The sequence below is a fragment of the Rutidosis leptorrhynchoides genome, chromosome 7 (assembly GCF_046630445.1).
Source record: "Rutidosis leptorrhynchoides isolate AG116_Rl617_1_P2 chromosome 7, CSIRO_AGI_Rlap_v1, whole genome shotgun sequence".
Taxonomy (NCBI): Eukaryota; Viridiplantae; Streptophyta; class Magnoliopsida; order Asterales; family Asteraceae; genus Rutidosis; species Rutidosis leptorrhynchoides.
In genome coordinates this window covers 59,283,924-59,299,217 of record NC_092339.1, presented here as the reverse complement: position 1 = coordinate 59,299,217, position 15,294 = coordinate 59,283,924, and the positions used below count along the sequence as shown (strand labels likewise).

The window sequence follows — 15,294 nt, the reverse complement described above, 5'->3', positions numbered from 1 at the left end:
AAATTTATGTATATGAATTCATTCTACCAGTTTATTTATGTTTGTTATAATTAATCAATATTTGCTATTACTTCATAATACAATACACATTAAAACTTTCAATGTTAATGTACACATAATAATAATAATACTTATTAAATTGATACATTTAATAATTAACCTTCAATGAATATAGTCTTTTAAAGTCCCGCGAAACCCCGGGTATTTAACTAGTAATATATATATATATATATATATATAGTAGAGGGATCAAATGAGAACATTTTAGGAATGAGAACTCTGAGAACTACGGTAGTCGAGCAAAAAATAGGACGCAGCCGAACAAAAAATCACATATTCGAACAATTTTTTTTGGCGGGCGAACAATTTTCCAGAGGGTCGAACTATTTTGGCTAGATGCAAGTGCTATTTTTGTTCTACATTTTTATGTAGAACATGATGTAAAACACATGTAGAACATGCTGTTCTACACTTGTTTTACATCATTTTTCATCAAATTAAGTTCGGGTTTAGATTTAGGGTTTAGGGGTTTAGATTTTAGGGTTTAGGGGTTTAGATTTAGGGTTTAGAATGAGTTTTTTACACGAACGGTTTAGAGTTTAGATTTTAGGGTTTAGGGTTGAGGGTTTACGGAGTAAACCCGAAAACCCTAAACCCTAAACTCTAAATCGGGCTAAATCAAAAAAAAAAAAAAAAAATTGAATTTTGAAAAAAACAGGTGAAATTCGAACAAAAAAAAGAAATTCGAACCAATTTTCGTTCTACAATTTTGTAGAACCGAACCAAAATTTTGTAGAACCGAACAAAAAATCAGGCGGCCGAACAATTTTCCCCAATTCTTACGAATTTTCGTTCTACAATTTTGTAGAACTCAACAGAAAATGTTGAACATGTGATTTTCATGCATCTTAATTTTTGTTCGACTAACCACAAAATTGTTCGGCCGCGTCTTTTTTTGTTCGAATTTGAGTTCTCAGGTTCTCACTCTTAGTAAGTTCTCAGTGGATTCCTCCCATATATATATATATATATATATATATATATATATATATATATATGATCCCTCCCCTATATATATATATATATATATATATATATATATATATATATATATATATATATATATATATATATATATAATCAATACAGATTAATTAGTTTAACAAAGAAAATTTTAAGCTTTCAATTATTCTTATCGTCTACCGTAAAAGTATGTGTCCGGTTGTATTTTTGTTGTATTTAGTTGTATTCGGTTGTATTCTTTCAGCTTTCGTTTTTCGATTAATTATCATCGGTCTGATGTTTCTGTTTTTTCTTAAAAAAAAGTACTATCTTTGTATTTATATTAGACATCCCAATCTCAATGGTAAGTCGATGAATCAAAGAAAGGACTAAAATTAATAATGAGACTAACCATATTTTTATCGCCATATTTAATATTTCACCATTAGGGTTATGCATGGTCCATACCCGGACCGATCAAGACAATACCCGAACCGGATTGAAATCCAAATTTGTATAAAAATAAGAACCGGGGACCGAACCATAAAAATATGGTTTGATTCGGTCCGGTTCTAGCGTCGGTCTAAACGTACAGTTCGGGTAAAAACCGACCCGTTTATATCCTTTTGAAAAAAAATACTATATATATTATTATATTCTCATATTTACAAGGCTTCCATATAATTATTAATTAATATATGACATAAATAAATAAAAAAACTTAACATATATGTAAAAATAATCCATGGGTAAAATCAAAGTAGGTATCAAAATTTCAAATGACTGTATCACGATAATAACTAATAGAATAGTTTTTGTTTATAATAGTTACCATATCTCAATAACTAATAGTATGATACTTGTTTATAATCGTTATCGCGTAAAAGTTTTGATTATTCAAAACCTACAATAAACATAGTATGTATCGAATGAGGAAGAAAACAAGAAACATACTAACCATAATATAGAAATCCTAGACTTTATTGAGAAAATAGAAGATATAATACTAACCTTAGTTTTTTTTATCCATTATTAAAGTAAAAAAAAAGTAATCATAAGGAGTATAGTCTTCCTCTGTTAATTTATTAAGAAAAAATTCTATGAAGAAAGTATATATATATATATATATATATATATATATATATATATATATATATATATATACTAGACCACCGACTATACATACTAATTACTAAAGAATCTATATTTGGTACAAATTTTACAATATAATTGAGTTATATCTAGAGAAAAAAATTATGTACATATGTACATAAAACAACAACAACAACAACAAAACTCAATTTCACATGTGTGAGGTATGGGGGAGGTGAGACGTAGACAATCCTTCCTCTATCATTGAATAAAGAGAAGTCATTTCTCCATCCCGAGTGAAACACTCCAAGAGTAGAGAATGTCGTCCCTCTCTCTGTTCGACGGGTAAAGAGATTGCTTCCAAACGGACCTCCGGCCAAAAAAAATAATATATATATATATATATATATATATATATATATATATATATATATATATATATATATATATATATATATATATATTTAAGGATCAAGAAAGCCACGCTAAAAGAACAATAAAAATATATTACCACATGCGAACAAACAAACACACTTCTAAGCATCCAAAACTACATACATACATACATACATACATACATATATACATACATACATACATACATACATACATGAAACCGTACCAAAACATAAGTAAAACATACATAAATAGAACATACCTACGTACAAACAAGCACCCATACATACTTAAACATCTACACGCATACATGCATACGTGCATACCTACATACGCATACATACATAAACAACAAACAAAAACATACATACATACATCCATACATACCTACATACATACATACATAATACGAACTTAGAAGCACACATATAAACAGAAATCACTCTACAAGGAGATACATACATACATACAACCACATTAAACACATATACACCTACCCACAAACACACATACAAACCAAAACCTACTCGTCTATTCTAATTCTAGTCCTTCACACATTCCTATCAGAAGTCATATCCTCGGTCAATGAAAGCTCTTTCAAGTCGAGCTTAATTCTATCCTCCCCACCTACGAGTGGGTCTACCCCTTCTCCTTACGCCGTCAACCGTAAGTGCCTCGACTCTCCTCACAGGCGCAGTAAGAGGTCGCCTCCTCACATGCCCAAACCATCGAAGCTGTTCTTCTCTTAGCTTATCGTTGATGCTTCTAACTTTCAGATTCTCCCTAAAAATACTATTTGGGATCATATCCAACATGGTTTTACCACATGTCCATTTAAGCATCCTCATCTCTGCCACCTCCATCCTTCTCTCTTGTGCCTTCATCAATGGCCAACACTCTGATCCGTATAACATGGCAGGTCTAATTGCCACCTTAAAGAATTTCCCTTTCAACTTAAGGGGGATCTTCTTGTCGCATAAGACTCCGGTAGCTTCTCTCGACTTCACCCACCCTACCTTAATACGGTGCGACACCTCCTCATCTACCTTCCTCGATTTGTGGAGCACCGAACCTAGGTATCTAAACGAAGTTTGTGGGTGCAATATCTGGTCTCCAATGCAGATGTTCACTCCATCATCTTGTTCGTCATCGTCCCTAGAGAAATCACATCTAAGGTATTCAGTCTTTTGTCTACTAATTTGTAGACCATTACTTTCTAAGGCCACCCTCCATTGTTGAAGTCTTCTATTGAGCTCCTCCTTAGATTCTGAAATAAGCACAATATCATCGGCAAAAATTAAGCACCATGGGATGCACTCTTGTATCCCTCGAGAAAGCTCGTCCAGGATCAAAGCAAAAAGAAAAGGGCTAAGGGCCGATCCCTGATTTAGGCCTACTTCTATTGGGAAAACTTCAGTATTTCCCACCGGCGTTCGAACGCAAGACTTCGCCCCTTCGTACATATCCCTGATAACACTAATGTATCTACTCGGGATACTTCTACTGTTCAGGGTCTTCCAAATCAAGTTTCGTGGGACGCAATCGTAGGCCTTTTCCAAGTCTAAGAAAACCATATCCAAGTTCTTTTGCTTTTCTCTATACTTCTCCATAAGGTTCCTCATAATATGGATTGCCTCTATCGAAGAGCGCCCTAGCATGAAACCAAACTGGTTCTCCGAAACACTTGTTTCGTGTCGAAGTCTAGTCTCAATCACTCTCTCCCAAAGCTTCATAGTATGACTAAGTAATTTTATGCCTCTATAGTTACCGCAAATTTGAGCATCCCCCTTGTTCTTATAAATGGGAATAGTCTCGCTCAGTCTCCATTCCATAGGCATTTTAGATCTTTGAAACATCTTATTGAAAAGGCAAGTCAACCACCTAACGCCATCGTCACCAAGGCACCGCCACGCCTCGATGGGGATCTGGTCCGGTCCCACAGCTTTATTTCTGTGACGACCCGAAAATTTCAGACTAAATTTAAACTTAATCTTTATATGATTTCGATACGATAAACAAAGTATGTTATGTTGAGTCTAGAAAATTTTGAAACGATGTTCATATATTCAGTTGACCTTCGACTACTCTCGACGATTCACGAACAATTAATTGTAATAGATATAAAGTTTGATACATTTAAATTATTATATAATTAGTAATATTACTAATATTATTATAATTATCATTATTAGTATAATTGTTATTAGTAAAAATTATAATTTTAATTATTATCATGATTATTAAAAGTATTATTATTAGCTTGATTACTAAAAGTTATAATGTTATATAAAGTTATTATTATTATCATTATTATTATTAGTATTATTATATGATATTAATATCATTATTATTTCTATTATTATTATTATTATTATTAGTTTCATTATCATTATTAATATTAATATTAAATATTAATGTTTCTATTTTCAATATTAATATGTTTCTTTATATATATGATATACAGATACACATATACAATGTAATTAACACATGGGGATATATATATCACTTTCAATTTTATTTTTTTTATTTTTATTTTTCTTCCTTTCTGTTTAACCTGTGACATATTCCACATAAAACCCTACAATCAAGACAATTATCTTCGTGATTTAATGTCTACAAGTGAGCTGGAAAGTTTATTTTCATATATTCTAATCTATTATACATATGTTCTTATGTGTGATATGAAAATCAAGACTCATTGTCACCACTTCCCTTCTCTCTTCTCTTTTTCTCTTACATATCTACATACATAAATTATAGATATAAAAACATATACACAATCGCCTTTTAATTTTTTGGAAACCCACTACATTACCCACTCATGTACAACAATCACCAAAACCACTATATTGTTTCTGTGATCGAACAAACAAACCGGCAATCACCATCCTAATCCATCACTGCACTAATTCATCATCGTCAAATGAAAAGTACTGTTTCTTTATTGTGTACGGTTGGGAGGACCAAATCATCACCCTCAAAATGCCGTTCTGTTTAACCACCGTCATTCATTATCTCCACACACCATGCACAAACCATTGTTGCTGCGTTCCATTGTTTCTGTTTCAATCAAATACCATCAACCACAATGTCATTAACCGTCTAACAACACCACCTTCCATCACCCTTAAACACCTCAAACAACCATCATCTTTCTGTTTCTATTTTCTCGATCAATAACCGACAACAACTCAATAACCTTTAACGTGTTAGATGCAACTAATACGGCTACATGTCCCTGTACCAGCAGCATAACCAGTACCAGCAGCAGCAGCAGAACCAGTACCACTATCAACAACACCAACAGTACTAACAACAACATCCGCATCCCAAGCCTCAATTTCACAATCTGTCCCACGAACATCAACATCATACACACCATAGATACCAAGGAGTACCAACAACAATGAACGATGAAGTATTGATCCATAACTTCATTGAAGACATATTCTGCGAAGAATATGTGATTCCTAATAGTTAACAATGAAGTATGATCCATAACTTCATTGAAGAAATATTCTGCGAAGAATATGTGGGTTCTAAAAGTTTTAGAGATTACTTATTCTAGCTCAAACCGAAAATCATATGAGTTTAATATCATATTAACTCATTAAATTCATGATTTCATCTGAAGAAAATATATATATGTATATATATTTTCATAAAGATTGTAATTAAAAAAATTCTTTTGTACAAACTGTTAATGATGAGAATATTTTAACGGGTAGGTAATACCCGAGGAATATTTAGTTTTCATATTAATAAGTTACACTGTACATTCTTCGAATCTAATTCAATAGTCATTTACTATCTTACTTGCATCCACAGATATATGTATCCGTTCACCGCAGAATTACCATTTTTATCCAATTTCATATTTGGATTTTGATTTACCAGAATCCAACAAGTGGCATAATGAAGAAAACATTGGACAAAAATAAAAGTTGTTAGAAACAAACAAATTAACCATGAGAAAATTTTGTTAAGAATCCACGCTAACAAAATCCTAGCTAACTATTCCTAGCTAACTGTTAATTCCTTATTACATTTTATTATCGCAATTTATTTATCGCAGTTTATTTTTCGCAATTTATATTCTCGCAATTTTATTTATCGTCATTTAATTTCTATTATTTATTTTATGCACTTTAAATGTTGGGACACGTATACAATGTTTTGACATATCATATCGACGCATCTATATATATTATTTGGAATAACCATAGACACTCTATATGCTGTAATGTTCGAGTTCGCTATACAGGGTTGAGGTTGATTCTTAAATAATATATATACTTTGAGTTGTGATCGAGTCTGAGACATGTACACGGGTCACGATACGTAGTAATTAATTTGAATATTATATATTAAATTATATATGAATTATTGGACTGTTAACTGTGGACTATCGACTGTGGACTAATAACATTGGACAATTAAAATGAATTAAAATATTGATTATAATATATGAAACTAAACATTTCTTCAAGTTTGCCACTTGATTTCATCTTAAACCTCATTTGTATCTTGACAATTACAATCTGCGTTTAAACCTTTCATGATTCTTGAAAAAACCTCAATCGAGAGGATAAACCAACCACACTTCATCTACGGAAGAAAAGATTTATGGATATAGTTATGCACCTGAAAATACTAGGAAACTGAGTAAACGTTTAACACATATCTGTGCTAGCTCCTTGGCGTTGTTATTACCCAAAATAACTTTGCAATCCCTTTCCAAATTAGCAAATTTTGTCACAGCTCCAACAAGTCAGCTTTGATTTTTTCGTTCGAAACAACCTTATTATAACCTTGATTTATATGCGTGCTCTTTTATTGTTACCGGGGAACCTTTTATATTCCACCATATTACCATCAGCGTTTAATCATCTAAAAACACAATTCTCTTGAAAACCACCTCGGATTGATAATCGATAATTCAGATATGGTAGCATTAAACGCAGAGGAAACAGCAAAATCGTAGATGGTCTAAACGGCCAAAAGTTTGATAATAAAGAATGGAATGTTGGGAACGCTCGATAGAAAATTTGGTACTAAAAAATAGATTGAGCTAACCATGAAGGAAACCAAGGACAAATACAAGGACCAAACCCTAAACTCAAAGAATCCAGGTAATTCTGGATCCGTTGAAATCTTTAGAGAATATCCTGCTCCGAAGTCATGTTAAAATCTTGCGGAAAATTTTTACTTATCAACTTTCGAACCTAGAAATTCCAAAATATCATCATAAATATCTTCGATACTTCTGAAGATATTTTCATAAATATTCTCGTCCGAAATTATATACCTCTCCGTGCTATCTGCAATACATTATATTGGAAATTTCTGTAAAAATCTAAGTATAAACTATGAATGAATTCTGAAGTAGTGTTGGAAACTGAAGCATGAGTTAGTATAATATAATACCACTTGATCAACGTGATTATATTACAGTAAGTCATGCTGAGTTTCTAATGGGACGTGATGATTCACAGACCCTACCGTCATCATGTACCATGTTACACGACTCTTACATTCTACTTAATCTCTAAACATATCAAGAACATATTTTCGTGATATTTCTATCCTTCCGTGATTCTGGTAATTTGACAAATCAAATCGTGCTATTACGTTTTTTCTTATTTAGAACATTAAGTTCATACGAAACTCCATACTTACGAATTCTGGACCGTTACTCGCTTTACTAGAGGTCGAGAAGAGAATAAAAAGGCAAAGAGCTCCAAAATATAAGAGAAAATATAAAGCCCAACAACAACAACGGAATTACAAACCGTGGATATTAATACGAATATCAATATAAAGACATGGTAGAATTAAGAATAGTATCACCCCATAGTAATAGTAGAAGTAAACAGATTTTTCTATTGGAAGATTAAAAAGAAGGATGACAGAAATGATAATTAGAAAAATATCAAGGATTAGAAATGGATTAAGCATTTTTACAATCTTCTGAGATGTATGAACTAAGAAAGAAAGTATAGGAATGGTGAGAATAATGAAACGGAAGAGTTTAATTTATAATGGAAATATCAGACAGAGTAATTGAGGCAGATCACCGTATTTAATTATAGAGATCTTAATTTTCTTACTCGCTGAAGAATCAAATCTTTTAGATTTCGAAGATTTTCTTTAAATCCCTTGAATTCCGGAATTCAATCTAGACAACATCAAAAGCTAAGACGCACCTTATTTCCTAAATTCAACCATGACTAGTCAAAAAGTTATGATGAAACTTATCTTTCTCATTTTACTCTTTGGTGATAGCTTCATTCGTACTTTCTAAATAATCGAATTATCTTATCTTTATTACTCACTGGTGATAAAGCTCTAAATTTCAACTCGTATGAGTCATGAAAACATATTTATTGTTAGCAATGACCATCCCAATCAAATTCCAGGACAAAATTTCTTTAACGGGTAGGTACTGTGACGACCCGAAAATTTCCGACTAAATTTAAACTTAATCTTTATATGATTTCGATACGATAAGAAAAGTATGTAATGTTGAGTCTAAAAATTTTTGAAACGATGTTCATATATTCAGTTGACCTCCGACTGCTCTCGACGATTCACGAACAATTAATTGTAAATAGATATAAAGTTTGATACATTTAAATTATTATATAATTAGTAATATTACTAATATTATTATTATCATTATTAGTATCATTGTTATTAGTAAAAATTATAATTTTAATTATTATCATGATTATTAAAAGTATTATTATTAGCTTGATTACTAAAAGTTATAATGTTATATAAAGTTATTATTATTATCATTAGTATTATTATATGATATTAATATCATTATTATTTCTATTATTATTATTATTAGTTTCATTATCATTATCATTATTAATATTAACTATTAATGTTTCTATTATCAATATTAATATGTTTCTTTATATATATGATATACAGATACACAGATACAATGTAATTAACACATGGGGATATATATATCACTTTCAAATTTTTTTTTTATTTTTTTTTATTTTTCTTCCTTTCTGTTTAACCTGTGACATATTCGACATAAAACCCTACAATCAAGACAATTATCTCCTCGATTTAATGTCTACAAGTGAGCTGGAAAGTTTATTTTCATATATTCTAATCTATTATACATATGTGCTTATGTGTGATATGAAAACCAAGACTCATTGTCACCACTTCCCTTCTCTCTTCTCTTTTTCTCTTACATATATACATACATAAATTATAGATATAAAAACATATACACAATCGCCTTTTAATTCTATGGAAACCCACTACATTACCCACTCATGTACAACAATCACCAAAACCACTATATTATTTCTGTGATCGAACAAACAAACCGGCAATCACCATCCTAATCCATCACTGCACTAATTCATCATCGTCAAATGAAAAGTACTATTTCTTTATTGTGTACGGTTGGGAGGACCAAATCATCACCCTCAAAATGCCGTTCTGTTTAACTACCATCATTCGTTATCTCCACACACTATGCACAAACCATTGTTGCTGCGTTCCATTGTTTCTGTTTCAATCAAATACCATCAACCACAATGTCATCAACCTTCTAACAACACCACCTTCCATCACCCTTAAACACCTCAAACAACTATCATCTTTCTGTTTCTATTTTCTCGATCAATAACTGACAACAACGCAATAACCTTTAACGTGTTAGATGCAACTAATACGGCTACATGTCCCTGTGTCTTGTTGTGAGAACCTAACCCAAGAACAATCATCTTCTTTGACCACTACTAGCATTTTTTTTCCTGCTGTATCTGTATGAGTTAAACGCGAAGAGGATCATACCTTGAAGAAGAAGAAGAAACTTTAGGGTTTGTTGATGCTATAGTTAAGTGTAATCTTCATTCTTTAACTAAGATTTCGTAAAAGGAACTCTTCAAACCAAAAGACAACCCAAACGATCATCATCCACTATTATTCTCGTTACTAGTATTCCTTTTCTAACCGACAAACATCACTAGATTTGAGTCGCTTTTATACTCACCAGCATCCTCACCTTATCAACTCAATCATAACCACCATGATCAAAACACAACCGCCACCATCTACCTTGCAAAACTCAAACAACCACCTGCAAACCTTCAGCTTTGATGCTAATACTAAACATTACTGCTCCTGTTCCGTTGAAAAACACTACAACTGTCACGACTGAAAATTGTATCCATTTCTTCTATATATTTTGTTAATTTATGTTTATAGGATAAAGTAAATAGGGATTATGATAATATTGATAATGATGATGGTGATGGAATTAAAGTAATGATGAGGAGGTTTTAAACAATGCTGAGGAAGACCCCACGAATTCAACCACCGACGATTTCTTTTTCCCTAAACCCAGTTAAACCGAGCTGAATTATTTATCCTTCTAGTGGGCCGTAATGTTTATTTGATCTCTACTTGGGTTTGTTGTTGATTGGGCCATATCCTATGTTCCAATTACTAATTGGGTTGTGAGCAACTTGGGTTGTTGAGCCATGTTAGAAACCACTTTGCTCGACTACTAGGCTGCTGCCATTTCATTTGTTATTTTTTTTTACGAGGCTTGCTAGATGTTGATCGAGATGCAATATGATGATGGTATTGTATACTGTGATAAAGACGATGATGATTTGGTGATATGTTAATCAATGACGAGTAGATGATGATATTACTATGAAGATGATGACGATAGTTGATTATGATCCTTATGATTATGATATAGGAATGAAAGAGATGATTATGATTATATTAGATTAATGATGATGAGTGACAGTTATATTAGTTGATGATAAACGAAAATGAATAAAAACGGATACATGTTAAAAGGAATTAAAACCGTGGCTATAGTAGATAATTTCGAACAGAGGAAAGGTTAAGGGTATGGTTGTTTAAGGGAGAGATCGCGGGTTCGAGCTTGGGAAGGGGCATTATTTTTAGGCCTTTACTTTGAGGTAGTATTCTCTTATTATTATTATTATTATTATTATTATTATTATTATTATTATTATTATTATTATTATTATTATTATTATTATTATTATTATTATTATTATTATTATTATTATTATTATTATTATTATTATTATTATTATTATTATTATTATTATTATCATTTATCCCTATTATTATCATTATTATTATTGTTATGGTTATTAATGTTACAATTAAGTATTGATATTATTATCATTATTATCATTATTATTAAACGTATCTTTTTATTTTAAAAACTACTATTAATAATAGAAGTATCATTTTAATCGAAATTATCAAAATTTTCATTTTTAGTAAAACTATCTTTTTATTAAAAATTAACATTTATTATTAAAGTTATTATATTTATTAACACTTCATTTAGGTTATCCTTATTATTATTAACATTAGTAGTGTATCATTATTATTAAAAATTATCATTTTCATTTTTGTTATTAGTATTATCATTATCAATAAAATTATTATTATTATTGTGAGTAATTCATTATTATCAAAACTATCATTTTTAACAGATAAATATTTTGTACATAAAATATACTTTTTACATATACTATAAGTACATTAATATTTTCATATACAATATATCAAACATATTAGTAGTATTTATATAAATACTTACATATAACCAAGTAATGATTTTAGATATATTACTGATCATATAATATATATAGATATATTGATACAACTAAATATATAGATATTAATCATTTTAAATATATATACAAAATAAATATATATAACATATAAAGTAAGATATAATATAGGTAAATGTTTTAATGGAATTTAGAATGAATTCTTTATAACTAAAAAGTATATAAATAACAAATACTAATAAATGAAATTATGTGATTTCCATTACATACTTTAATAAATTTACAAATGATATAGGTTCGTGAACCCGAGGCCAACCCTACACTTGTTTAATGCCGTCATATGTATTTTTACTACAAAATACAGTATGGTGAGTTTCATTTGCTCCCTTTTTAAATGCTTTTGCAATATATATTTTTGGGACAGAGAATACATGCGCTGTTTTTATAATTGTTTTACGAAATAGACACAAGTAATTAAAACTACATTATATGGTTGAATGATCGAAGCCGAATATGCCCCTTTTGCTTGGTAGCCTAAGAATTAGTAAACCGATCTACTAATTGACGCGAATCCTAAAGATAGATCTATTGGGCCTAACAAACCCCATCCATGGTTGCGGATGCTTTAGTACTTCGATGTTGTTTTATCATGTCCGATGGATGTCCCAGAATGATAGGGAATATTCTTATATGCATCTTGTTAATGTCGGTTACCAGGTGTTCAATCCATATGAATGATTTTTTTTGTCTCTATGCATGGGACGTATATTTATGAGAAATGAAAATGAAAATCTTGTGGTCTATTAAAATGATGGAAATGAATGTTTATGATAAACTAATAAACTCACCAACCTTTTGGTTGACACTTGAAAGCATGTTTATTCTCAGGTATGAAAGAAATCTTCCGCTGTGCATTTGCTCATATTAGAGATATTACTTGGAGTCATTTATGACATATTTCAAAAGACGTTGCATTCGAGTCGTTGAGTTCATCAAGATTATTATTAAGTCAATTATAGTTGGATATATTATGAAATGGTATGCATGCCGTCAACTTTTGATGTAATGAAAGATTGTATTTTCAAAAACGAATGAAATATTTGTAAAATGTATCATATAGAGGTTAAGTACCTCTCGATGTAACCAATTGTAATGTATTCATCCAGATGGATTAGGACGGGGCATGAAAATTTCTCCCCATCTTTCGTAATGCCGATCTTACCTCCTCTTGGTGGATCCTCTCACAATCCATGTTGTTCTGGGGTTGTTCAATATTAGAGTCTTTCAAATCTTCGTGGCGCTCGGGTCTTCCCCCATCGAAAAGAGATGAGAAATACCCTTCCCATCTTTTCCTAATATCGTCTTCCTTTACTAACGTTTGACTGGCTTCATCTTTGATAAACTTGATGTTATCTATATCCTTGCGCCTTCGCTCCCTGGCTTTGGCTATCCTGTAGATATCATTTCCTCCTTCTTTGGAGTCTAGTTTCCTATACAAATCTTCATATGCCTTTTCTTTAGCACGGGCTACAGCCTTCTTAGCTTCTCTTTTGGTTTCTTTATATCTCTCTTCCACCCTAGTTCTATCCACCGAGGTCCCCTCCCGCCAATTGATGAGCTCCCTAAATCTTAGTTGCTTAAGCGCGACTTTGCTTTGAACCTCGTCACTAAGCCACCAAGATTCTCTATCAGACCTACGTCCTCTCGATGTTCCTACTACCACACCTAAGGCCTCCTTAGCTACCTCTCTAATTGTGGACGCCAGATAATTCCACATCTGCTCCGCGTCATCATGAGGTACCATTTCCACTTCCGCATCAACTCTTTCTACGACCGAGGTTTTAAAGACCTTTGCCTTCTCTCCGTTCAACTTCTTCCACATGGTTTTAGGTTGTACGGGCCTCACACTCTTGGAGACCCGTCTCTGGAGAACCAAATCCATGACCAACAATCTGTGCTGTGAGGAGCATGTCAAGTCAGTCAGGACCTTACAGTCTCCACAAGTCCTAGGATCCCCTTTGCGAAGTAGAAAATAGTCAATATGGGTACTATGGCCCCTACTATGGAAAGTTGCTAACTGAGCATCCGGCTTCTTGAAAAACGAATTCGCAACAACCAAATCGTGAGCAACAGCAAAATCGAGGATAGAGAGCCCTTCCTCATTTCTAACTCTGTATTCAAAGTCCCCATGGACTCCCACATATCCATCAACTTCCGTTCCTATATGACCATTAAGATCTCCGCCAATAAGTAAACGGTGGTCCGACGGGCACAACCTCACAACCTCGTCTAACGATTCCCAAAAGTGTCTCTTAACATCTTCTCCAAGGCCCGCATGAGGTGCGTAAGTGCTAATAACCGTGTAGGTCACCTCTTGAATAACTAACCTAAACGACATAATCCTATCGCTCTGCATAGCCACATTCACAACATTCTCGTTATAGGGTGTACCTATAATAATTCCTACTCCGTTTCTAGCTACTCTCTAACCCGAGAACCACAGCTTGTAGTCTTTGATCTTAACCGCCCCTCGACCCTTCCATCTAGTCTCTTGGACACACAAAATGTCCACTTTACTTTTACGTAAAGTCTCAACTAATTCATACCTTTTGCCGGTCAAAGTTTCCTCATTCTAGCTACCCACTCTAATCCTAGCCGGCTTCACTAGCCTATTGCTGTTTCTAGGCCCCGTAGACATATCCATCCCTGAGCCAGAAGGACATGACCTCAAGTAACCATGGGGACGTCTAGTGTCTATCTTACCCTAAGAGGAGAGAACGAAAGATAAAAACAGAAAAAGGAATATTAATCGACAAAGTCTATAAGATAGCCAACAGAGACAAGCTAAATGAATAGAAAAGAGATCACCAAGTACGTAACCAAATCAAGCTAAAAAGAGGTAAGAAAAACAGTGGGTCAACGCTATAATAATCTCTCTTACACTAATAACAAACCCATAATTGAGTGATATCTCCATTCTAAAATCAATCCTAACCATCCATCAAAATTAATCCTCTAATCCTATCCCTCCATCACTACTAATCACCCAAATCATGTGATAAGTCTCTTTTCTACTGCTAAATTCTCTAAACTACCCTTTTTTACAAAAACTGCACGCAAATCCATTTGAAAATTAGGGGTTCGCTCATAATACGCTTGAGTCTGATTTTCGATCTACACTTTCTCTGAAATA

General features: G+C 32.3%; 2 protein-coding genes across 2 annotated transcripts; both read right to left on the bottom strand.

The window, feature by feature from the left end:
• Positions 1-3,104: 3,104 nt before the first annotated feature.
• LOC139859276 (uncharacterized) lies at positions 3,105-3,953 on the bottom strand. Its single transcript, XM_071848072.1, has 2 exons — positions 3,507-3,953; positions 3,105-3,368 (listed from the first exon to the last, which is right to left on the bottom strand). Exons 1-2 carry the CDS (start codon positions 3,951-3,953, stop codon positions 3,105-3,107), a joined length of 711 nt encoding a protein of 236 aa, XP_071704173.1.
• A 1,534-nt stretch (positions 3,954-5,487) lies between these two features.
• Positions 5,488-14,517, bottom strand: LOC139859274 (uncharacterized). The gene is made up of 3 exons (XM_071848071.1): positions 13,324-14,517; positions 5,639-5,731; positions 5,488-5,553 (listed from the first exon to the last, which is right to left on the bottom strand). Exons 1-3 carry the CDS (start codon positions 14,515-14,517, stop codon positions 5,488-5,490), a joined length of 1,353 nt encoding a protein of 450 aa, XP_071704172.1.
• Between the last annotated feature and the right edge of the window lie 777 nt (positions 14,518-15,294).